At 40.9% G+C, this 22,824-nt stretch overlaps 2 protein-coding genes across 2 annotated transcripts in view; one reads left to right on the top strand and one right to left on the bottom strand.

The window, feature by feature from the left end:
- The window catches only part of cdk17 (cyclin-dependent kinase 17), a 53,433-nt gene extending 40,813 nt beyond the window's left edge, over positions 1 to 12,620 (top strand). The window contains exons 5-17 of the mRNA XM_040036874.1: positions 1,275 to 1,400; positions 2,784 to 2,840; positions 2,931 to 3,045; positions 3,367 to 3,461; positions 3,599 to 3,661; positions 3,938 to 4,061; positions 4,152 to 4,272; positions 7,135 to 7,232; positions 7,342 to 7,447; positions 7,658 to 7,700; positions 8,592 to 8,682; positions 8,802 to 8,879; positions 9,575 to 12,620. Coding sequence (XP_039892808.1) covers positions 1,275 to 1,400; positions 2,784 to 2,840; positions 2,931 to 3,045; positions 3,367 to 3,461; positions 3,599 to 3,661; positions 3,938 to 4,061; positions 4,152 to 4,272; positions 7,135 to 7,232; positions 7,342 to 7,447; positions 7,658 to 7,700; positions 8,592 to 8,682; positions 8,802 to 8,879; positions 9,575 to 9,615 — 1,158 coding nt within the window. The 3' untranslated portion in view covers positions 9,616 to 12,620. The remainder of the gene's footprint in view (positions 1 to 1,274; positions 1,401 to 2,783; positions 2,841 to 2,930; positions 3,046 to 3,366; positions 3,462 to 3,598; positions 3,662 to 3,937; positions 4,062 to 4,151; positions 4,273 to 7,134; positions 7,233 to 7,341; positions 7,448 to 7,657; positions 7,701 to 8,591; positions 8,683 to 8,801; positions 8,880 to 9,574) is intronic.
- A 501-nt stretch (positions 12,621 to 13,121) lies between these two features.
- On the bottom strand, positions 13,122 to 22,628 carry elk3 (ETS transcription factor ELK3). Its single transcript, XM_040036875.1, has 5 exons — positions 22,417 to 22,628; positions 18,469 to 18,716; positions 17,647 to 18,375; positions 16,346 to 16,468; positions 13,122 to 14,748 (listed from the first exon to the last, which is right to left on the bottom strand). Exons 2-5 carry the CDS (start codon positions 18,673 to 18,675, stop codon positions 14,653 to 14,655), a joined length of 1,155 nt encoding a protein of 384 aa, XP_039892809.1. The 5' UTR covers positions 18,676 to 18,716; positions 22,417 to 22,628; the 3' UTR covers positions 13,122 to 14,652.
- Between the last annotated feature and the right edge of the window lie 196 nt (positions 22,629 to 22,824).

The following is a 22,824-nucleotide window of genomic DNA, read 5'->3' as shown; positions in this document are numbered from 1 at the left end:
TGAAATCACGCAGCAGAACGATGATTCTGAGCATGACAGCAAATCTACAACAGACTGAAAAAGTAAAGAATCGAGGCGCTGTGATGTATCACACCCAGACTTCAACCTGATTGAAATGCTGTGGTGGGATTTGTGTGAACAAATGCCCACATAACTCAGTTCACTGAAGCAGCGTTGTAAATGAGTGGACCGAAATTCCTCCACAGGGATGTGAGAGACTGATAAAGTCATACAGATAACCATTTGAGGGTCGGCGGGTAAGATGGCGCCGCCATTGCGTGCAATAGGTCGGCAGCCTTAACATGAAATTTCCCCTTGTGGGACTAATAAAGATATCTTATCTTATCTTATCGCTCCTAAAGATGGTTCTAAAAGCTACTGTATTATAGTGTGTACCTATTTTTTTCACAGAACTGCAGTCCTGTAAAAAACTTTTTTTCATGACTCTATCATATATTGACACCATCTTGATGGAGGACAAATTTTCCTTTTACAAGATGCATATGTTGACTATGATCAGACTTTTGTGGGAACTCATAATTCTAACTTATTCTCCGAGCAGTCTCAGAAGACAAAAAGCTGTTGTCATGAGAGGGAATAATTTATTTGCGGTGAGGCCAAACTTTAAAGATAAGTACAGAGATGGGAGGTTTATGCACGCTGTATTTTTAATCCACTAAATGGTTTTTTTTCTTCCTTTTTTTCCCCATTACATCCATCAGCATTATGTAAGCTCGTCAGTGTCAGATGTGGTGTTCTTGACTTTGATCCTGGAATAGATATGATCTGACATCCAGAACACTTTAGATGTGAGTTGTGCAGTATGAGTGCGGATTGGCTGTACGAGCTTAACGCAGGTACAGTTTTATAATCATGTTGTAATCATGGTGTTGTTTTTTTTTACCAGCAGTCACACTTCAACAGGCCGCCTCTTATTTTCACCTTCCATAAGATGGTGATCGACCTGTTTTTTTGTCGTCTCTGGGAGTAGGAGGAGAAGAGGACGAGTTATTTTAGAAGCAGCAGGGATGTGGGTGGATTCTGCAGGGTACATTGTCTTGTGCTGCTCACTGCTGAAACATGCCCTACACAACATACAGACGACATGTAACAAGTGTCAGCAGCACATGTGTGATCTTGTTACACAGGCTAACTTTACGGTTTCTTTAGGAACGTTAGATAAAGACTTCTTTGTGTGTGTGTGTGTGTGTGTGTGTGTGTGTGTGTGTGTGTGTGTGTGTGTGTGTGTGTGTGTGTGTGTGTGTGTGTTTTAGGACCTCAACAAGCGCCTGTCTCTGCCTGCTGACATCCGAATCCCTGACGGCTACCTGGAGAAGTTGCAGCTTAGCAGCCCACCCTTCGACCAACCACTCAGCCGACGTTCGCGCCGAGCCTCGCTGGTCAGTGTGTGCGCGTGCGTGTCTGTTTGTCTCTGTTCTTTTACTGCTTTGTGGCACAAGCAGTCCTGTTACCAGACACCCTCTGTGCCGGGTTTCCATGGTGATTTTCCTGGTACAAGCCCAAGATGGATTAATCTGTAGTCACATGCGCTCACCTCACACTTGTAGCCTATAAAATTAGATCGTAATGCTCTGCTGCGGTGTGGTTATCATCACTGACAGGGAGATTCGTGGTCATCGTGAGTTTGCCTTTGAAAGTTGTTTGAAAGATTAAATGTAAATAAAAAGGTTTAAAGACGGTAAACACTCATAATTAATCGCCTTTCATTCTTCTTGATATCGATTCTTCTTGTTTTTTGGGGGGTTTTTGGTCAATCCCTGAAGACATGCTGTCAGAAACCAGATATGATAGAAAATGTTTGATTCATGCTGCTCTGTGGGCACACATACATGAAATATTCATATGTATCATTATTCATTCTTAGTTTCTTAGGGGATTATCTTGTTCTTGTGCTTTGGAACTACACTTGTTGGTGAGACTGGGTGTATGATTTTGCTACTGAGTTTGTGAGAGATCTGTGGGCTGCTTTGATTTATTTCTTCTGAAGGTCCTGTAATATTAAATATCAGTCCAATTTTTGAGAAAAAGATTTGACTCTATTTTTTTTCTGTTGCACCAGTCAAGTGTAAGGGTCTTTACTAAATATATAAATATTACTGAATATTTATATGTAATACGGACAGATTTCTTATTTTTAGCGAGTGATCAATGTGAGCTCTTTACTTCAGGCTTGAGGCTCCAGGTGTTTTTTTCCTCTCTTCTGGGCTCTTTTGTTTAGAAGTTATATACCTAATATGGTCATGTTCAAACATGTTGTTGTCTTAAAGTGATAGGAGCTAAAACAGCCCATTTCAGACTGGATGAACTGCATCAGTATAAGATAAATACAGTATTTTTAACTGCGCTTCATGCACTGGTACTCTGTAAGGGTCTAGAATAAAACTGGAATAGGACGTAATCCTAATGGGCCCTTAATTGCTTGACAGTTTGAAAACCTTTGATCTAAATCATATCCTGCACATGTGAACTTTGGGTCTTTCCCTCTGAAAGAAAAAGTATGATGTGGGTTTTGTTGCAACATTATTAAAAAAAACTTGCTACAAATAACTAAAGTTTGAGTGTACATGATGGGTTATGTAAAGATTTGAGACACCTTCGGTTTTCTGAAGGGTGCGGGGACACAGTAAGATGGTGCAGCAGGAAAACACCTGCAAAGCCTGCTCAAATGTGAATGGTCAACAGAACGCAGACTGCATTTGTTTGCAAGTGTCTGTTTGCAGAAATGAGTGCAATTAATATGCTTAAATTCTTCTCTTCCTTAGTCAGAGATTGGTTTTGGAAAGTTGGAGACGTACATTAAACTGGACAAGCTGGGAGAGGTGAGGAAGGCTCAAGTTTCCACATGCACTTCACAGTGTAACTTTGCTATACAGTATTACCATTAAATTAATGCTATGTGTTGCTTTCAGGGAACTTACGCCACAGTGTTTAAAGGACGCAGTAAACTGACTGACAACCTGGTGGCGCTGAAGGAGATCCGGCTGGAGCATGAGGAAGGAGCCCCGTGCACAGCCATCAGAGAAGGTTAGCAGGTTTTATGTCCTTTGATACATCAAAGTTCTGGTGTTTCATCTGGAGTCTTGTGTTGAATCCAAGTGGGGGTTTTTTCAAGTAGCAGTTTAGCTCAGCCATAGTTGACTACAACAAGACGTGACACCCTGAGAGAGAGAGCTCGAATGTGTGAATGTTACATTTTAAACCTTCTTATCTCTAAAATAAATTCTGATTTAAAATCCTTTGTTTTATGAACTGTCCTTTTAATTGGTGTTTCATTTTCCTGAGTCGGGTTTTGTTATATAAATGTTAAATGTTTCTGTCTTTGTAAACATCTTTGTGCATCTGTAGTGTCATTATTGAAGGACCTGAAACACGCCAACATTGTGACGCTACATGACATCGTTCACACTGACAAGAGCCTCACACTCGTCTTTGAGTACCTGGTAAGACTCAGAGTGGATTTGTTGAATGACAGAGAAACAAAAAAGAAAAACTGGGTGAAATCTGTGTGAATGGTCTATCCGTTTATAGACTTTTTGTACATGTACGTCCTGTCTAATGGTGCCACCTCTTCTTGAAGGACAAAGACCTGAAGCAGTACATGGACGACTGTGGAAACATAATGAGTATGCATAATGTGAAGGTGAGAAGGATGTTTTTTCCCCATGCTATGTAAAGTAAACTCTTTTTTTTCAACCCTTCCAGCTTTGTTATATTTTCTGTGTGTCTAACAGATTAAACTGTTGTGTCAATTTTTCCATATAAATTCTCCTAAGAGTCTAAAAGCATCTTTTGGTCTTTTCTTCTGTTTGTATTTCCATCACATCAGGCAAATTAGATCAGAAAAGCATAAACATAAGTAATGAAAACATGAGCTGACTTATTAATAACATCAAGCCATTTAAAAATACCTTTCCAGATCTTCCTGTTCCAGATATTGCGAGGGCTGTCATACTGTCACAAAAGGAAAGTTCTCCACAGGGACCTGAAGCCACAGAACCTCCTCATCAATGAGAGAGGAGAACTTAAACTGGCTGATTTTGGTAAGAGGAAGACCAGCAGGAGAGGATCTTCACAGACATAATGCTGATTTGTTGTGTAAAAATCCTTATGAGTCTGTGGTGGCTTTGCAGGTTTGGCCAGGGCCAAGTCTGTTCCAACTAAAACCTATTCCAACGAGGTGGTGACTCTTTGGTACCGACCTCCTGATGTTCTGCTGGGATCCTCTGAGTACTCAACCCAGATCGATATGTGGTATGTAGCTTACAATAACTACAAATAATCCTTTTTATGGTTTTAAACTGCTATCATCACTAATTAAATGCTGAATCAAATGGCTGCTGGTAATGCAACACGTGTCCCTTGTAGTTACAAACCCACAGGGAATTATGACCTAACTAAACAGCACTCTCTACTGTACTGCACTTCTTATTTCATTCTTTTTACTGCAGCTGCTAATGATAACAGCTTTTCATTTGCTTTGGCTTGTGTATGAATAAATAAATAATGTATGTCTGAAGCCAGAAATAAGTTTTTATCAACTTCTGATTTGAAAAACTAAATTTTAAAGGAGAAGCACGGTTATACAGGCAAGGTGCCATAAGTAGGAAGAAGGTGAATACTGTAGGCTCCGACGTTACAGTAACTACTAGTTATTCTTTCAATTTCATGGTGCAAAAAAAAAACAAAAAAACTTTAAGAAGGTAAATGACAGTCAACAAAACACCAGTCCAGGTGTCAGGTATGAATTGAGGATGATAATGTGGTTCACAGTTGGTGCCTTAAACTAGTTATTTAGTTAGTTGTAGATCTCTTGTTGTAGTTGTGTGGTTGTATTTTCAGTTAGCTGTGGACTTACAGGGAGCGCAGAATTATTAGGCAAATGAGTATTTTGTCCACATCATCCTCTTCATGCATGTTGTCTTACTCCAAGCTGTATAGGCAGAAAGCCTACTACCAATTAAGCATATTAGGTGATGTGCATCTCTGTAATGAGAAGGGGTGTGGTCTAATGACATCAACACCCTATATCAGGTGTGCATAATTATTAGGCAACGTCCTTTCCTTTGGCAAAATGGGTCAAAAGAAGGACTTCACAGGCTCAGAAAAGTCAAAAATAGTGAGATATCTTGCAGAGGGATGCAGCAGTCTCAAAATTGCAAAGCTTCTGAAGCGTGATCATCGAACAATCAAGCGTTTCATTCAAAATAGTCAACAGGGTCGCAAGAAGCGTGTGGAAAAACCAAGGCGCAAAATAACTGCCCATGAACTGAGAAAAGTCAAGCGTGCAGCTGCCAAGATGCCACTTGCCACCAGTTTGGCCATATTTCAGAGCTGCAACATCACTGGAGTGCCCAAAAGCACAAGGTGTGCAATACTCAGAGACATGGCCAAGGTAAGAAAGGCTGAAAGACGACCACCACTGAACAAGACACACAAGCTGAAACGTCAAGACTGGGCCAAGAAATATCTCAAGACTGGTTTTTCTAAGGTTTTATGGACTGATGAAATGAGAGTGAGTCTTGATGGGCCAGATGGATGGGCCCGTGGCTGGATTGGTAAAGGGCAGAGAGCTCCAGTCCGACTCAGACGCCAGCAAGGTGGAGGTGGAGTACTGGTTTGGGCTGGTATCATCAAAGATGAGCTTGTGGGGCCTTTTCGGGTTGAGGATGGAGTCAAGCTCAACTCCCAGTCCTACTGCCAGTTTCTGGAAGACACCTTCTTCAAGCAGTGGTACAGGAAGAAGTCCGCATCCTTCAAGAAAAACATGATTTCCATGCAGGACAATGCTCCATCACACGCGTCCAAGTACTCCACAGCGTGGCTGGCAAGAAAGGGTATAAAAGAAGAAAAACTAATGACATGGCCTCCTTGTTCACCTGATCTGAACCCCATTGAGAACCTGTGGTCCATCATCAAATGTGAGATTTACAAGGAGGGAAAACAGTACACCTCTCTGAACAGTGTCTGGGAGGCTGTGGTTGCTGCTGCACGCAATGTTGATGGTGAACAGATCAAAACACTGACAGAATCCATGGATGGCAGGCTTTTGAGTGTCCTTGCAAAGAAAGGTGGCTATATTGGTCGCTGATTTGTTTTTGTTTTGTTTTTGAATGTCAGAGATGTATATTTGTGAATGTGGAGATGTTAATTTATTTTCACTGGTAAAAATAAATAATTGAAATGGGTATATATTTGTTTTTTGTTAAGTTGCCTAATAATTATGCACAGTAATAGTCACCTGCACACACAGATATCCCCCTAAAATAGCTAAAACTAAACACAAACTAAAAACTACTTCCAAAAACATTCAGCTTTGATATTAATGAGTTTTTTGGGTTCATTGAGAACATGGTTGTTGTTCAATAATAAAATTATTCCTCAAAAATACAACTTGCCTAATAATTCTGCACTCCCTGTATAAAGTGAGGGAATGAAATGAAGCTAATGTCCCATTTACACAGGCCTAGACACCAGTTAGTCATGAATTACTCTGGTTGCTAGGGAAAAACGTGTATTCTGCAACTGGTTGGCTTGTAGTTGCTAGGTGAAATTGGTCCCAAAGAGGCATGTTACTGCAACACCTATCCCCCTGCAAAGGCTTTGATCGTTAGCAGATCGCTGTGGTCACCCATACTTGATAAAACGATGACTCGTCTGCAGACACTTGTCAACTACTTGCTAAGCAGCAGTAAATCTGTGAAAAGTGCGAGAGAAATCGGAAATGAACACCTGGGCACCTTTTAGAATAAAAGATTTTAAAGGAAACTGTACAGGTTTTGCTTGCGGTTTTTGTTGCACTCTTACAGTTTCACTACTTCTTTGCAACCCTCAGATCTTGGCTAACAAACCAGTAGTATGCCTACAGTTAGCCAAAGTCATGAAGTGATCTCTGTTTTCCATGATCACCACATACTGCTCTTTGGTCTGTTTAAATGAATGCGTGAAGAGGTAATGCTTAACTTTAATAACATTTTTGTGTCATATAAAACTGTTCGCCTCATCATGAGACCTCTTCAGCATTTTTAATTCATATTATTCTCAGCTTGAAAACTGTTAACCCCACCTCCCACTCACTCATTTATTGTGTGAAATTGCATGTTTGTGTGTCTCCAGGGGTGTTGGATGTATATTCTATGAGATGGCTGCAGGTCGGCCTCTGTTCCCCGGCTCCACCGTTGAAGACGAGCTCCACCTCATCTTCAGGCTACTGGGTGAGCATTTTCTGCAAGATCTGATCTCTTTAACAACTCAGACATTTCACCACATGTTATTACCTGCTTAATTGAACATGGCAACCTACATGTGACTGTGTGACTTCAGGAACACCTACAGAGGAGAACTGGCCAGGAATCTCTTCTATCGAAGAGTTTAAATCCTACAGCTTCCCCAAATACAAACCCCAGCCAATCATCAATCATGCCCCCAGGTACCGCTCGCACGTGGGATCTGTTTTTCCTTATCGATATTGATATATATTCTTGAGCGTGTGTGTGTGCATGCTTGTGTCTGTGTGTGTATGCCTGCTGCAGGCAGGAAATCCTGTAAAACATTTACAGAGGTCTGTCCACTTCCTTCCTCCCATGAGCGCCTAGGTTCCCATCAGCCCAAACTGTTCTCTTCTTTTTGTCTTCTTTAGGTTAGACAGTGAAGGCATCGAGCTGCTGCTGTCATTCCTCAGAGTGAGTCTTTACTGTCACAGTAATCACAATACTGTATAAGTAGTTGTGTATATATATTGCACTGATATTCCTAGTTTTCTTTGTCTTATGCAAGCCTTTGGTTAAATAGTAACAGCTGGTCAAAACTGAGTTCTGTTAAATGCTCCTATTAAACCATTCACACCCAGCTTTTTAAAAACTGATTTAGTTACTCAAAAAATAGTGAGATGTACATGAATATCATCAGTGGTTTGGTGTAACTTAAGCCCCAGTCACACAGAGCGACACCCCACCCCAACACCCAGCAACCACAAGTTGCCAGGTAAAAAAAAAAAAAGAAAAGAAAAGAAGTGTATTGCTCAATGGGTTAGTGAATGGCTACTAGTGGTTGCAGAGAGTCCCAGGGTATTGTTGCAAATAGGTGTACGGGGCTGCATTAAATGCCTCTGTTTGCTATGGGTGCTGGCAGGTTTCTCATAGGTTGCATGGAAGAACCAGCTTGCCTGTATATGTTTGACTTTTAGTCTGGTAGTAGTTTTCAGAGTCTAAGTCTACTAGCAAACAAAGGACTTTAAACTAATGAAAAATAATCTAACTACCGGTAGTTTAAGGCACCAACCGTGAACCACAGTATCACCAGTTCATATCTGACTTCCAGTTTGTTGACTGTCATTTCTCTTCTCATCTGCTGGATATGAAAAAAGGCTGATGTGTTTACGTTTGTGTGTTTCTGTAATGGCAAAGCTTCAGCTTTGCATCACTAGTCACTAGATTTATTTTAGTAATGAATTCCTTTATGATGACAGCAGGAGGCACAGTAACGAACTTCTTGTGAATTCCCTGATTGCTGCACTGATGCGTTTTTTGATAAAGTCACAGGATCCTTATCGTTTCCTGTTTCTGTCTCCGCAGTACGAATCCAAGAAGAGAATTTCAGCTGATGAGGCAATGAAGCATTCCTATTTCAGGCAGCTTGGGATGAGAGTCCACACACTGCCTGAGAGTGAGCATACACACCTTTGATAATAAAGCTGCTGTCTGTCTTTCACAGGCTTTGGTTCTCGATTCTTTTATCTTTTCTGTTACTCGTTGGAGTAACTGAACCTCTCCCCTGTGTTTCAGGTGTATCGATATTCACATTGAAAGAAGTGCAGCTGCAGAGAGACCCAGGCTACAGGAACTCCTCGTATCCAGAGTCAGGTAGGTGGAGAATCCAAATGTTTAACCAACTCGGCTTTTTTAGATCATTTAACAAAGAAATGAAATCATGGTCTCAATTACATTTTCAAGTGCTTTTTAATTAACATGATGCTGATTTATTTATTTATTTTAATTATGGTCCATGAATTCTAAAGAACTCATCCTCTGTTCAGCATGCAGTTGTACCAACAGCCACTCTAAAGAGTCAACCACCTTTGTCCTTACATTTTGTCCTGTCCAAAAATAGCTAAATAATATATCGAAGATCAAATGCACCAAGAGCTAAGCTGATCAGCTCCACTCTCTCTCAAACATGTTCGAATCTGGTTTCAAAAGACGAAGAAGGCATCAGCATTGATCTCAACCTCGAGACTTCAGAAAAGTAGTTCATAAACTGTTCGGTGACCTCACTGTGGAGTCAACCATCCTTAAAATTTAAATGTGAACTTTAAAATGCTTTATTACTATCATTTATTTATGATGAAAATGCATCTGTTAACTAAGACGGTTCTAGCATCCTAGAATTGCCTAAATGCATGCGTGCACACGCGCGCGCACACACACACACACACACACACACACACACACACACACAGAAAGTGCAGTTCTGAATGAGGAACACCTGCGGTCTATGGTGTAAACCAAAGGCATTATGGGTGATGTATTTTACATGTTGTATTTTTTTTCTTTTTTAGGTAACAGCAAGATCAACAGGAGGCAAAGCATGCTGTTCTAGTGTTTCATGAAGAAGACGCCCCACTTCATCTACACCTCCCAGCAGCCTCTTGCATGAGCCCACCACCCCTCGGAGTGACACCCACACCACCCATTTAACTACACACACGCGCACGCAAACACTCAATCTGAGCGAGTGACTCTGAGTTGAATCTATTTGGTGACTGTTTATTTATTGGGGGCGGGGGGGATGGGTGAGGTTGAACTTTTTTTTGCTGCTAAACTACTACTGTCTGTATTTAACACAGTGTGTGTCTGCGCGAAGGCGTGTGTGTGTGTGTGTGTGTGTTTGCACAATGTGAACTCGGGATGCCATGCACAGTTGAGCAGTCAGTAAGGTTACTATTGTTCTCCTGACAACGATCCTCCGGCTTCTCATGAGTCAACTGATGTTGATGTCGATGCTGTGGCCCAAGTTGTTGTTCTTGTTGTCGTCGTCCTTGGAGATCGAAAGCTTCTTTTTTAAAATATGTATATCTCTATATACATATATATTTGGAGATTATGTTTTGTTTTTCTTCGAGCTTCCGTGACTGAACTCTACAACATTTCCAGAAACACTAGATGGTGTTGGTTGTCATTTCTCCAAAAACATTTAGGATGGACTTGCAGAAGACCCGCTGCCCTCTGGGGTTAAACTGAAAGTCAGAGAGTGTGACTATGAGTGGACTGACAGCTGGGGGGGTGAAAGAAGCACATGCAGAGCTACATGGTCTACATGAGAACATCCACCCCTTGCTTCTTTTTGACCACTGTTGCTCACCAACGGGACCAAAACTGAGGTGTGACGGGAGGGGAGGCAAGCAGATGAAAGAAGAGGAATACTGGAGCTGAAAAGGAAGTCATGTGACTCCCACAGGAAGCCAGCAAGCCTTCCTTAAAACCTCTCACAGAGCTGCCAGGATTTCAATGCTTTGTTTCCTTTGTTTTCTTTTGTGTGTGTTTTTTTTTTTTTTTTAAGATAAATGCAAACTACACTTTCTTGCTTTGTGTACATTCGGAGATGTCACTGCAGTAATTCTTTGTGTTTAACTTGCACTTCATGTGTGTGCGTGTATTTTGTTTTTGGTCTGTTTCAGTTTGTTATTTTGTTTTATTTTTTTCTTTTGGAATCAGGGACAGGAGCCTCGCTTGGCCAAGTTTACCCAACAGTATTAGGATGTGTTCTCTGTGTCTGTGACCTCTCCTTGTGAAACAGCAGTGTCAGTGTGGCATGTTCTCAGAGCTGGGGGGTGGGATAGTGGGGGTGGGGAGGGCTGTTCAAAGGCAATGAGGGTTGCCTTTGAACAACCACTGCTCTTTCAGTATTTGTACAAAAAAAAAAGACATTTCAAATTGAGATTTTTACATTTGCCCGCTATGTTGTTTGCAACCAACAGTGATGCTACAAATGATAAAGCCTGTTGAGAAGTCTTGCTTTTGATTATATGTTTACTGAAACAAAGGGAAGACCTCCTCAAATCACCCTCTTATAAATGTTCACTGGTGTGCTTTGCATCCCTGGCTTATTTTAGTTGTATATGCACTTTTCTTTTTGCCATGGACCAGTGTAGGTGTAATCACTCGTGGTCCAGACTTTGGCTGATCTTCATTGGAAATGGTTACATGAGAAGATTGATGTCATGCTAAATGTGAAGCTTTAGCTTTGGTTGGGTTACCAAAAGACTGAAAAGAGTTTGAAATGACAAGCTTAACTCTGTAACATTTGTCCACACCTACAAAGCTGACAAATCAACGCATTCTTCTTTATTTCACCGTTTAAGTGAAAAACATGATCACCTGTAAAAACCAAAATGTTTTTTTACAGGTGTTGGGGAATTTTAGCTCAGTGTGCAAGCCCAAGAGTGGTGTCAGCTTTGTCATCTTACTTGGGGCACATAAGCATGTTTCTCGAAATGTCAAACCATTTCCTTAAAGGATTAATAGAAAACATTACATTTTTGTGGCAGCAAAAAAGTCACACGCAGAACAATTACGTAAAATGTCAGCGAACACCTGCACTCACAGTAGCAAAACAGACCTGACTGCAGTGGTTAATCTTATGCAACTAAATACCAGGGTGCTTTGAACATCACATGTAAGATGATCTGATGGAGGTTTTCCTGTTACTGCAGTTCTTTTGGTCGACATCTTAATGAAAGTTTTGTATTTACGCTCTTTTTTTTTTTTTTCTTTTTTTTTTCTTTTTTAAATGTCTACAGTAGAGATTTCTCTTTCAGATACTGATTGGGTAGAAAAATGCTATAGAAGTGCTCGAGGCACAACTAATTCTTGATAAATTAATATATGAAAGCATTAATGGAGTAAACTAAACTAACACAGTTTGCAGCTAACAGTTTAATAATCCTGTAGATAACTCTTAGGAGGCTTTCCTTATAAGGGGGACATTATCATGTTCAAGAGCTCAACACAAACTGTGACAACACAAATACTGTAAAGAAAATATACTGTAACCAGTTTATATTTAGAATAATGTATAAATTATTGTGTTCCCAGGAAAATGTCATTATATTAATGGTAGATTTCCTGTATTACATCGACCCAAAACATGTCTCTTTAAAATAAAGTAGCTTTCTTATACTGCATGCTTGGATGCTTCACTAGAATAGTTTTTGTTTTTCAGAAGTTATTGATTTCCATTTTACTTCGATCAGACCGAAAGATGCAGGATTATTTCTCCGTGAACTGCAAACTGTTCCTGTTAATAGGACATTTGTGTGCACGAACAGCAGTAACATGCACAAAAGGAGATTTTGATAACAGCTAAAATATTTATCATTGTAAAACTGTACTTTTTCAAAATGTGTGACTGATGTATTTTTCCGTGAACACGTCTGAACGTGTGTGTGTGTGTATGTGAGCCTGATGCATGGAAGGCCTGCTGTGTTGTGAACTCGACCTCTCTGAAACACTGAGCTGCCGGTGAACAGTTGGTGTGTGACTCTTTTTACTGGAACTATTTATTTCTCATAACCATGGAAAGTAAATTTAAACAGTTTCCTAAAAGCTCTGCGTAGCAGTCATTCTTTGTTTTTCATCCATCCCAGGACCACCTTGTTGCTACAGCGCTAATCACCGCACCACCACGCTACCCGATAGTTAATTGTGACTTTTAAAAAAAGTACTATAATAATTCTATTTCAAAAAAATGTAACATTTATTTAAAGAATGCAGAAAACAAGCAAATCACTGAGAATACACTTCTATTCATTTCTCTAAAACAAAAAAACAAACCATTAAAACAAAAAAACAAATTCTTTGTGCAATTTTGACTTTGAATGTCAAACTTAAGCTAAACACATTTACATAAATCTTACATATTGAGAAAGGCACAGCTGGTAGAAGGTTAAAAAATTACAGTGCATTTGAAAAAATACAAGATATTATACAGGAAATAATGACTTCCACAGCGTTGTAGCACTCTGGCTAGCAGGAGTTCTGCTAGGAGTCAGGGAAGGTCCCTTGTCATGTGGTCACATGTCCGGCTCAAAGACTTTTTTTATTGTGTTTAATAAAAAAAAAAAAATCCTGAGACCTGCAACATCCAAAAAATGTGAACATTTGGAGATTTGGTATATTAAAAGGAAGGTTTAGCAGGAAAGGAAAGGGGGGGGAAAAAGCTGTATCATCCTCATTCACGACTTGCTCGCTGTTGTAGCAAGTTTTCTTTACTGGCCTATGTAGCCTGTAGTGTCAAATTCTTGAGTTATGGTCCCCTTTTGATCTAATTTTGATGAATTCAAAGACTGATCCTTTCATATATGTGCAGTAAACATTAAGCTAGAACAGTTCATTGACTGTTTCAAAGGTTACAAAATCCATTACTAAAGCTTACTAGTGATTAAATCACTAAGTTTTTAATCCACACACACAAAAAGTGTTTTGAAGCTTTAAGTTGTGATTTTAGGGTTTAGGCTGTGACTCTTCTCTTGGTATTAATGAGATTTTGCCTGAAGGTGCTTTATGTTGTAAGGTAGAGACCCTACAATAATACAAATCTGTCCACAATTCACAAGGATCGCTACTCCTCCTGGAGTATTGGTCAGAGCTGACTCGAACCTGCACACAATATTCACCCAAACTGTGCTCAAGGTCAAGACTATGTTTGAGATTTCATGGATGCCTTGTCCAATTTTCAGAAGAACCACTCCTCCTAGAACACTGGTCAGATTTTAATCTATTGGGATTCATTAACAATTAACATGATAGGACTGTAAACGTCCTTGACTTTTTAGTGAATTTCAGTTCTTGTTTACACAGTTCAGCCAAGTAAGTACTTACTTTGCATACTTATCACAATTCACAGGTTATTTTAATGTGTAGAATCATAAGCCAGATGAGCTTTTATGTCAGTGATTTTCTGGGTTACAGGTCAGTTTATTTACAGATAAATCTTTCATGAATGAGCTTTCAAGTACTTGGATTTTATTACCTTGTGAATAAGCAGATCTAAACATTTAACTGTCTGGCTCTAGCTTCATTTTCTGCACACATACGTGGGAGTGCCAACAATCCTGGCATGTAACACTAACCCTCAATAGGAAAGTATATTTCTGTGCTTTCTTTAAGCTGCTGGTATGACTAGCCTCTGACACTGTGGTGTACGCTAATTAGGAATGTGGATACTGAGTTTAGTTAATGCAAGGGGGGAAAGCAGTATTATGTTTCAGCTGGTCTGCATCACTGAAGCTTAGACAAAGTGGAATGAGACTGATTTTAAAAAAATGACATGAGAAATGTGATGAGGTCTGGCCTTCACTCAGATTCTTTGCTTGAAAAAAGTTCAAAGATTTCTGTCCTGAAGGAATGAAAACGCCAAACACATGTTAAAGCAAGTAAACATGAAAAAGGGGCCAATGCAGATGCTCTTCTCAGAGAGCAAAGTTTCAGATAAGCTCCTGTTTCTTCTATAATCAATACAAAGCAACAGGTGTTGGATTTAAAGTGTAACAGAGCGAGTCCAAATCCTCGGTGTTTAATGGGCGCCGGTTCAGTGTTAATGTGGTCCGGCCCATTTCCCTGTTATCTTAGGCTGGCATCAAGACTTGTGGGAGCTGGAGGACAGCAGCAGAGGAGAGGTGGTGTCCATGGCAGGCAAAGGCACAGGGATGGGTCCGTTCAGCAGTGTGGGGAACTGCAGAAGGAGAAGAAAAAACTGGATTTTTGTATTTGTTGTGTTGTTTGTGTGAATGACAAAATAGTCTCCTGACCCAACGGGCCCTTCAGTGTTTTCCATGGATATAAATTAAGATAAAAACACATACTTTATTAACAGTCACTAAAAGTGAAGAAGAAAGATAAACTCGATAGTTTTAGAGTCATTTGTTACTTTTTCTTCAGTCATTTCTTTTTGTTCTTCTGCATGCTTTTATGAGCAAATCACAAAAAAATCAAATCACCTTTAAAGCATGTCGTTTTTATTTGTGGCTTTACGCTGACTCATACATTAGTCTTTTATATACTAACATTACTATGTAAGTATATAACAGACTAATGTATAAGTCAGTGTAAAAATTGTTTCATGCCAATGTCTAAACAATCTGCTGGAGGAAGTGCTTCAGGTTTCGAGACATTGTGAGGACGACACTGGGACCAAATCCTGTTCTGAGGACTAAAACTGTGTATTTGATGCTCGGTTTAAAAGTTTATTTGTTGTAGTGTGTGTGAGAGCTGACTCGGATGGGAGAGACTCCTGACCAACCAACACTCTCTTTTCCCCCTAGACAACAGGAAGTTGCCCTCTTTTCTTGTCCACACCAAAACGGAAACATCTGCAGCTTATTTTGAAACCCTTGGCATAAAGTGAATCACACACACACCTCACACACATTAATGTGAGAAAACAACTGCAACTGCTTGTCTCAATGCCATTTGAAATGACTATAAAGAGCAGTTTGTGTAAACTGAGATAGTTTATGGGCACATCACTACACTTAAAGATGAAAACATTTTATCTTTTCATGTCCTCATCAAGTAGAAACTGCCAAAATTTTTCTATGTTGGTTTTAGGTGAAGACATAGACTGTATATAAAAGATGAGTTCATCATGGTTAGAAGTCCCATCTTGAAGCCTCCAGCTGAGCATTTTAACAGGTCTCAACATGATGAGTGAGGCAACCTGAGGAATTGTGCAGTGTCATTTAATTTCACACTTTGTGGCCATACAGTCATAACCTGCTTTGTGTCTGTTTGACCACAATTTACAAAATGAACATCATTCTGTAACAATCATTATCTTGATATCTTCTGCAGGGATAAATACTTGTTTTTCTAGCCAATGCAGTCCCCCTGGGAAGTACATCCGTCGTAGTCTATGTAGAAAGAGTGTAGTTTTTGCTGAATAACCATCAGTGACAAAACCAATGTAATCAATGTAAGTGTAAGAATGCAGCAGACATGCTCTCCCTCCTTGGTTCTGCTGGCAACCACTTCCTCTTGGAGGTGGGTTCTTTATCCCCACTGTTGCCAAATGTTGCTCATAGAAGATCATTTGGGGTTCTCTGTCTAATATTTTGATCTTTGCTTTCCAATACCTTGAGTTGTTTTGTAACCTGGTGCTAAACAAAACTGAATCCAGTTAAAATCAAATCAACTTTTAACAATGTAGCTCGAGCCTGTGGTCCGTTCCTGAAGTTAAGATATTTTTAGATTTAACAGAGGCTTGGCAAATATCTGCAGCCGCTGAAGACAGCCCATGAACATGCATGGAAATAAAAATAAATGACTGTTACCTGGAAGAGGGGCGCGTGGCTCTGCAGTTGGGCAGGGCTCAGGGGTCCCACTGGACTGAGGCTGGACCAGAATTGGATATTGGAGAGCAGAGGGCTGGGAGTGAGCAGCAGACCAGACGGAGTCTACATAGACAAAACCCCAAATGAAATGTCAGGGAATAAATACACTAAGAAATAGATGATGGTGTTTATTCTGGCAGCACATCAGCGGCGAGGCTGTCGTGTCACTCAGTCTCACCCAGAGCTCAAAGCCAAGTGTGCCCTCTAGTGATCTCAAACCGACTTGGCAGACTGTCTCCATGCAGACCAGGAAGCCCCACTCATGCAAAATTCATGACATCTACTTTCTGTCTCGGCTTTCTGAGATATATAAAAGCAGTTTGGTTTTCTTTTCTTCAACAGTCTATAAAAGGTAAAGGAATGCTTTTGTGTTCCCACTGTCAGTACAGTTATACTTTCAGCAATGCTAGACTGCAGACGGCTGTATACTTATGGTTTTTAGCTGATGACCTTTACTTGATTGCCTGCCATTGATCTGTCTGGTAATTCCAGGACCTCAAATGTCTTTTGTTTTACCACTCAAAGCTGTCTTATGAACCTTGTTATAAACCATTTATTGATGTCCGGTCCACTGAACTAGATTAAGATTGTTTGTGGCGCAGGATTTAATGGATTTTTGCTTCTTTACCAACCACAAGCTACGAAATTTGAAAGAAAAAGAAAAAAAAAAGCAAACACCATAAACTTGTTTCTCACAGTTCTATTCTGGTTGTGATCCAGGAAGTGAAAAAGGGGGGGAACAAGGTCTTTAAAAAGTTCCAGACTTTTTATTAAAATTCCCATGTGTTCCCGTGGGTGAAAGTGGGTTATACATACTAATATTAAATAAGTGTGCACATGAACGAAACTCAACTTTTGAAATAATGAGTGAACAGGTCAGCCTATACTTTTATTTTCCATCAGTGATGTATGCACAGCAGTGTATGATTAGTCAGTCTGGATAAGAGCGTTCGCCGAATGTCTGAATGTAGTCAGACTGTCCTGGTTTGGTCAGTGTGTTGTTGCCAGTGAATCGGAAGCTGCATGAACATATGGCTTCACTTATGAACCTCCTCCCTCCCTCCCTTCCTCCTTTTCTTTCCGCTCACCTCTTTCCATCTCCTCCCTGTCTGACTTTCCTCATCCAAAAATCTCTTCTTTCGCTCGTCTGACCCTCATCTCCTCATTCCTCACCTATTACCTACTGCATTTCTGGAAGCATGAATGTGTGTATAACAAGTGTGTAATGTGTCACGTTGTACCTGTGCTGTGAAGAAGGCTGAGGTCAGAGACCCAGATGGCAGAGCTGGGCTGTTGAGGGCAAGTGAGACAAGGTCACTTCCTGTCAAGAGATGTGAAGGGGCGGAGATTTCCAAGCCTTTCGGTTTTCTTCCTTTTAGAGGCGTACTATTGGCCAGTCCCCTCCTTTCTGGTGTTGTCCTGCTCTGTAACCTCTCCCTGTCTCTCTGACCAGATGACAGGTTTAGAGGTTGTGCGCTGGGCTCCAATTCATCTGCATCTGTGCTCTGGACTCCCACTCTCACTAGCATATGGGTGGGGCTTTGCGGAGGGGAGGAGGATGAGGAGGAGGAAGAGCAGGCCAGCTGAGGAGACGGCCTGGAGGAATGGGAGTTCTCGGTTGAGGATGGGGGTGGGGTGGAGGGGAGCGAGGAGTGGCCACGGTGGGTCATGAATCGGATGACAGAGGAGCCGTCATCCGGACGATCGGATCTGGGCTCTGTCTTGATTGGCCGGTGCTGCTCTAAGGAGTGGTGCAGGGAACTGATCTTGAAGGAGGAATACAGGCCGGAGTGGAGGTACTGGTTCCTCTCACCCCCATCCTCATCTTCAGCCTCGGGTTCTGATGCGGTGCCCCCGCTTTCCTCACTGCTGCGACCCGACTCCACCAATGCAGGGTCCATCTTCAGAATCTCAGGGAACGACACAAACTTGTAGACAAACTTCTGACCGATCACCTTCTTGATGATGTTCTGCAGGAGAATCACGATGAGATGTGCAGTTCATTACAACTGAGGAGACAAACCACTTCAGTGTTGTGTAGCTTAGATATATAAGTTGTGTACCTTGTCATAGTAGTAGCGCAGTGCTCTGCTCAGCTTGTCATAGTTCATGTTGGTCTTGTTCTTGCGCAGGCCCCACAGCTTGGCCACTTCCTCTGACTTGAGCAGCTTGAACTCGCCATCATTGGATGTCCAGCAGATAAGATGTTTGTGGCTTTGGTCGAGCAGCAGCTGCAGCAAGAACTGCCAGAGTGTGATGGAGCTCTCCATGATGATGGGGAGGGAACGGGGACACCAAAGACACAGGTGATCTGCAGTAAAAAAATCAGATCAGGAGAAACAGTCAATCTGGAATGGCCTATATTCCTTTGCAGGGGTTGCTTCTGTATCTCTTTGTACATCTGTAGAGTGACAATAAATTCTTTACTGCACAAAGAGTGCAGTAAGGAAGAGCGCATCTCTTCTATAGTTGAATCTGTACCAGAACATTCACATGTCAACTGTTGGACGAGTAAAATCATGTCACATATGAATCTCTGGAAGTTATGATGCTGATAGGAAGTGTTCTCCTTGCTGGTGCATTACAAGTCTACAACTTACAGCGGCTTCTGTTATAATAGCTAACAACTCTATGTTCTTTTACTCCATGAATTCACAGTTAAACTTAAGATCTGATATGACTTGGGCCCAAGTCTTGTCATCTTCATCTCCCCCTTTCTTGTCTCTCTTGCCTCATTCTGGGCCTGTTTTTTCTTTTATGTTTTTTTACTGGATGAGTTGGTTCTTTATTGTAGTTTTTAATAATACCGATTACATGTTTATGTTTGTCTAAAGACAATAAACATTTGATAACAAAAAAAGCCCATCTAGCTCTTAGTCCCTTTAGAATGAAATATCTAGTTCTTTAGCTTCAACATGCTACGATGAGCGAAACCAAAACAATGAGCTCAAACTATGATGGCCCTGAGAGCACTGCAACTCAAGAAATAAACTCACAAACAAAAAACAATAAAAAAAAAAATTACTGCAGGATTTTTCTATTTGCTGGTGTTTCCTAAAGTTGCACTGCATTTGACTTCCAGGGCTTCCATATAAAAGACATTAAAAGGTCTTCTTATAAACTGCACAGTTGGCTGATAGAATTTGTGACACTCTGTGCATTACAAATATTAATTTTATATTAATAATGTTAACTTGGTGTCATAAAAATATTGATTAATGCAGCTTTAAAGCTCACTTTTATTAGAAATACAATACACCATTCCCAGTGAACTTAAATAAATGAGAACCTTGAACTTGGAAAAACAATCTAATTGAAGAATGGGATGCTGTGTAAAATGTAAATAAAAATATTTGCAAGTCAGCTGATCCCTTTTACAGATAAATGTTGCTGTGCTTCAAAGATATATCTGGACATTGTTGATGGCATCACATTCAAAGTTCGCATTTGCATTTCACGCAGCGGGTTAACTTTTGTGGAAAACCATACTTAAAGTACATCACAATACATGCAAGTCATCCAGTGTCCTTAAAAGGTTATAGATTTTAATCTTTCCAAGACTCAATTGTGAAAGAGGACATCATAAAAAGAAAGGAAAAGGGTAGTTGGTGGGTGGAGAAGCGAAAGACTGTTGGCATCAAAACTAAAGTGTATGCTGATCCTTCTTCTGGTTCAAACATGTTTAACACATGTTCAAATAACTCAACCTTTGAATAACAGAGTAATAAAAGAGCTTTTAGAACAGACATGCAACGGTCATCTGTGAATATGGATGTTTATCAAGGCATACGGGTAACTTTCAAGGGGAACACGTCATATTCCTCCCCCATGCGTTGGTCCTCCTCAAAAAGCAAAATAACATACTTGGGGAAACTGTCAGTGTATGTTGAATTATTACCCGGTGCTTTGCATTATAAAAATAAAACATTTCCATTCTATATTGATGCACAAAAGCTGGCGCTCACCCATGCATTTCCATTTGAAATGAAAATCAGCCCATTATTTGGTTATTTATGCTTTAATGACACACCCAGAAGATTTATACACGGGGTATGAAAAATGATTTGCTGCATTAAAGGTCATTTTCTTGCCAAAATCTTCCATTATTGTGAATCTTAAACGATCAGAAAGCCAACAGTTGTTAGCTCTGTTCGTATTTACTTGGACTACTTTTGCTTACAGTTGATTAGTGTGAGATATGTAAACCATGTGTCTGTGGGTACTGGTTTGTGTTCTTTGCTACTTCCTCCCGCTACTTGTGTGTGTGTTACAGTACATGTTGGGGTGGATCACTAGTGTTACAATTTCTGAAAAGAGCTCTTTGATCATTTTTCAGTTTTGTTTTAAGATGCAAAACAATTTCCAAAAACAAACAAAAATAAAATCTCTCTGGGATTTCCTCAAACTCCGACACTGCTCTTTGTGCTTCTTGTTATTTCGCATGTGTGCATGAGCTCTAGTATCACGTGTGTGACACAGAGAGAACGAGAGAGAGAGGTTCATACATTTGGTTGGTTGGTTTTTGGATGTTCCCATGGTGATAAAACAGGATGTGGTCAGTGATCTTCTGCCAAGGCAAGCCTGGGTTTTTAACTGACATGTTTACCTGTGGGTGTCTGCCTGTCGCTCCCTGCCTCCTTTGTCAAATAAATTAAATTACAGTGCCTGAGCTGCACACTGCGAAACGAAAAATAACAAACAACCGCTAATATTCAGAATAATCAACTACTGATTCGATCTAAAAATACAGCGTACACCTTTCCCTTTGTGTCTTTCTGAAAGGAAACCAACCAGCAAAAGGGGGGTAGGGGTGAAAGTGCATTTCGTGCAAACAATGACCCATCATCGTGAACACACACACACAAGCAAGTGTGTTCTCACTTCCTATTTCCTGAATGTGTGTGTGTGAAGTGATGGAAGAACTGTACTGATGTCCGTCTGTCTAAACGAGGACTTCCTGTCATTCAGTTTCAGGGGCGTCATTCCCGGTGAGAGACCTTTCCTATCCAGGACTTCCTGTCACAGAGACCCACTGGGAACGAACACACACACACAAACACACACACACACACACACACACACGGTCTATACTTCTATATAAATCTGTTATATGGGGTATACCTGTATGCCCCGGTGTCAAACTTTCTGATCTATACTCTGCAAGTCTGTTGAGGAGATGAACAAACCCACAAAAACTGCTGATTTATTTGGAATTTCAGAATAAAAGCAGTCTGGAGCACTGGTCCGCTGTTTCAGTGCTTAAAATTTGCTTGTCCATAAACTCCCTCTTCTTGTGCAAGCTCACAAGTCATGGAAGATCTGTACATAAAAAAATTCTCCTACTGCAAATGTTTATCCATTGGATTTTCTGCCAGTGTCTTCTGGGGGCTCTTCAGTCCAGCAGAAACAAATCAAAAGCCACATATGAGTCTATCCATTTTCTTTAGGCTGTGTATTTCTTATTTTTGGAAGTATGTCTGTGTGTGAGAGTGTATGTCTGTGGAAAGAGAGCAGGGGTTTCTGCTGGAACTCAAACGGTTCTTTGTTTTTGCACCAGTGACTCATTTTCAAGATGTTGTCTGCTGCCAGCTTCTATCCGGAAGCGCATGGCAATTAGTCTGCGAGGTCCAGACAAACCAGAAATTCTACTACTAGATTTTTAAAGGAGCCACGGCTGATTTTTTTCCACAGCAGCCACCATTCTAACCTCTTTTAATCCCTTTCTTTACCCCCAAATGTAGCTCCCATCAGCGGGGTCAGTTTTGATTCCAAAGCAGAGTGCTAAAACCGCAGCTTTAACACATTTTTACGCACAGCTTTACCTCGTTACGCACAACTTTACGCGCGACTTTAGTCGGATTTCAAGTTGACAGTGACTGCCTGACCGTTACAGGACTTCAGCAGATACACCAACAGCTAACGCGAGCTCGTTTCTGTCTTTCTATTACGCCCAAATGTGCTCAGACACATAACTTCAGAAAGTTGCCCATAGCAGGAAATATGGCACCTACCTAGCTGTGGCTGCTCCTCTGTCCGTGTGCGATGTGTGGGTTTGTGTCTTTAAAGCGGTGTGTGCGAGGTGTGTTGGGGCTACATGCTGCTGCTGTTGCTGCCCCGCTGTCTGAAAGCGGATCCGCAGCTTTTCTCTCTCCTGCTCAGAGCAGGAAGTCGGGACGCGTAGACGGAGAACGGGCGCACTTCCTCTGGCGCAGTATTCCAGTCTGTGTAAACACATACACACAGGCGCGTGCACACGTTCACACAAAATTTCTACTTCCCATAAACACACCTCCTCTTTTAGAATACTCTCTCTCTGTGTGTCAGACACACACACACACACACAGAAATATTGTAATCCTGACTACCCTCAGCGCTGAGCCAAGTGACAACTGACGTCACCTTCTTCCTGCTCACCGGGA

This window comes from Simochromis diagramma, unplaced genomic scaffold, assembly GCF_900408965.1.
Source record: "Simochromis diagramma unplaced genomic scaffold, fSimDia1.1 OVJJ01000371.1, whole genome shotgun sequence".
NCBI lineage: Eukaryota > Metazoa > Chordata > Actinopteri > Cichliformes > Cichlidae > Simochromis > Simochromis diagramma.
Note: the sequence above shows the minus strand (reverse complement) of the source record. Positions and strands in the feature narration are given on the sequence as shown.

Bases quoted from the DNA above. Each gene is read 5' to 3' on its own strand.
- elk3 (XM_040036875.1), bottom strand. From the start codon at position 18,675: ATGGAGAGCTCCATCACACTCTGGCAGTTCTTGCTGCAGCTGCTGCTC. The intron at 18,376-18,468 runs GTACACAACTTA...ATTCTCCTGCAG, and splicing joins TGCGCTACTACTATGACAAG to AACATCATCAAGAAGGTGAT. The intron at 16,469-17,646 runs GTACAACGTGAC...TTGTCTATGTAG, and splicing joins CAGCCTTCTTCACAGCACAG to ACTCCGTCTGGTCTGCTGCT.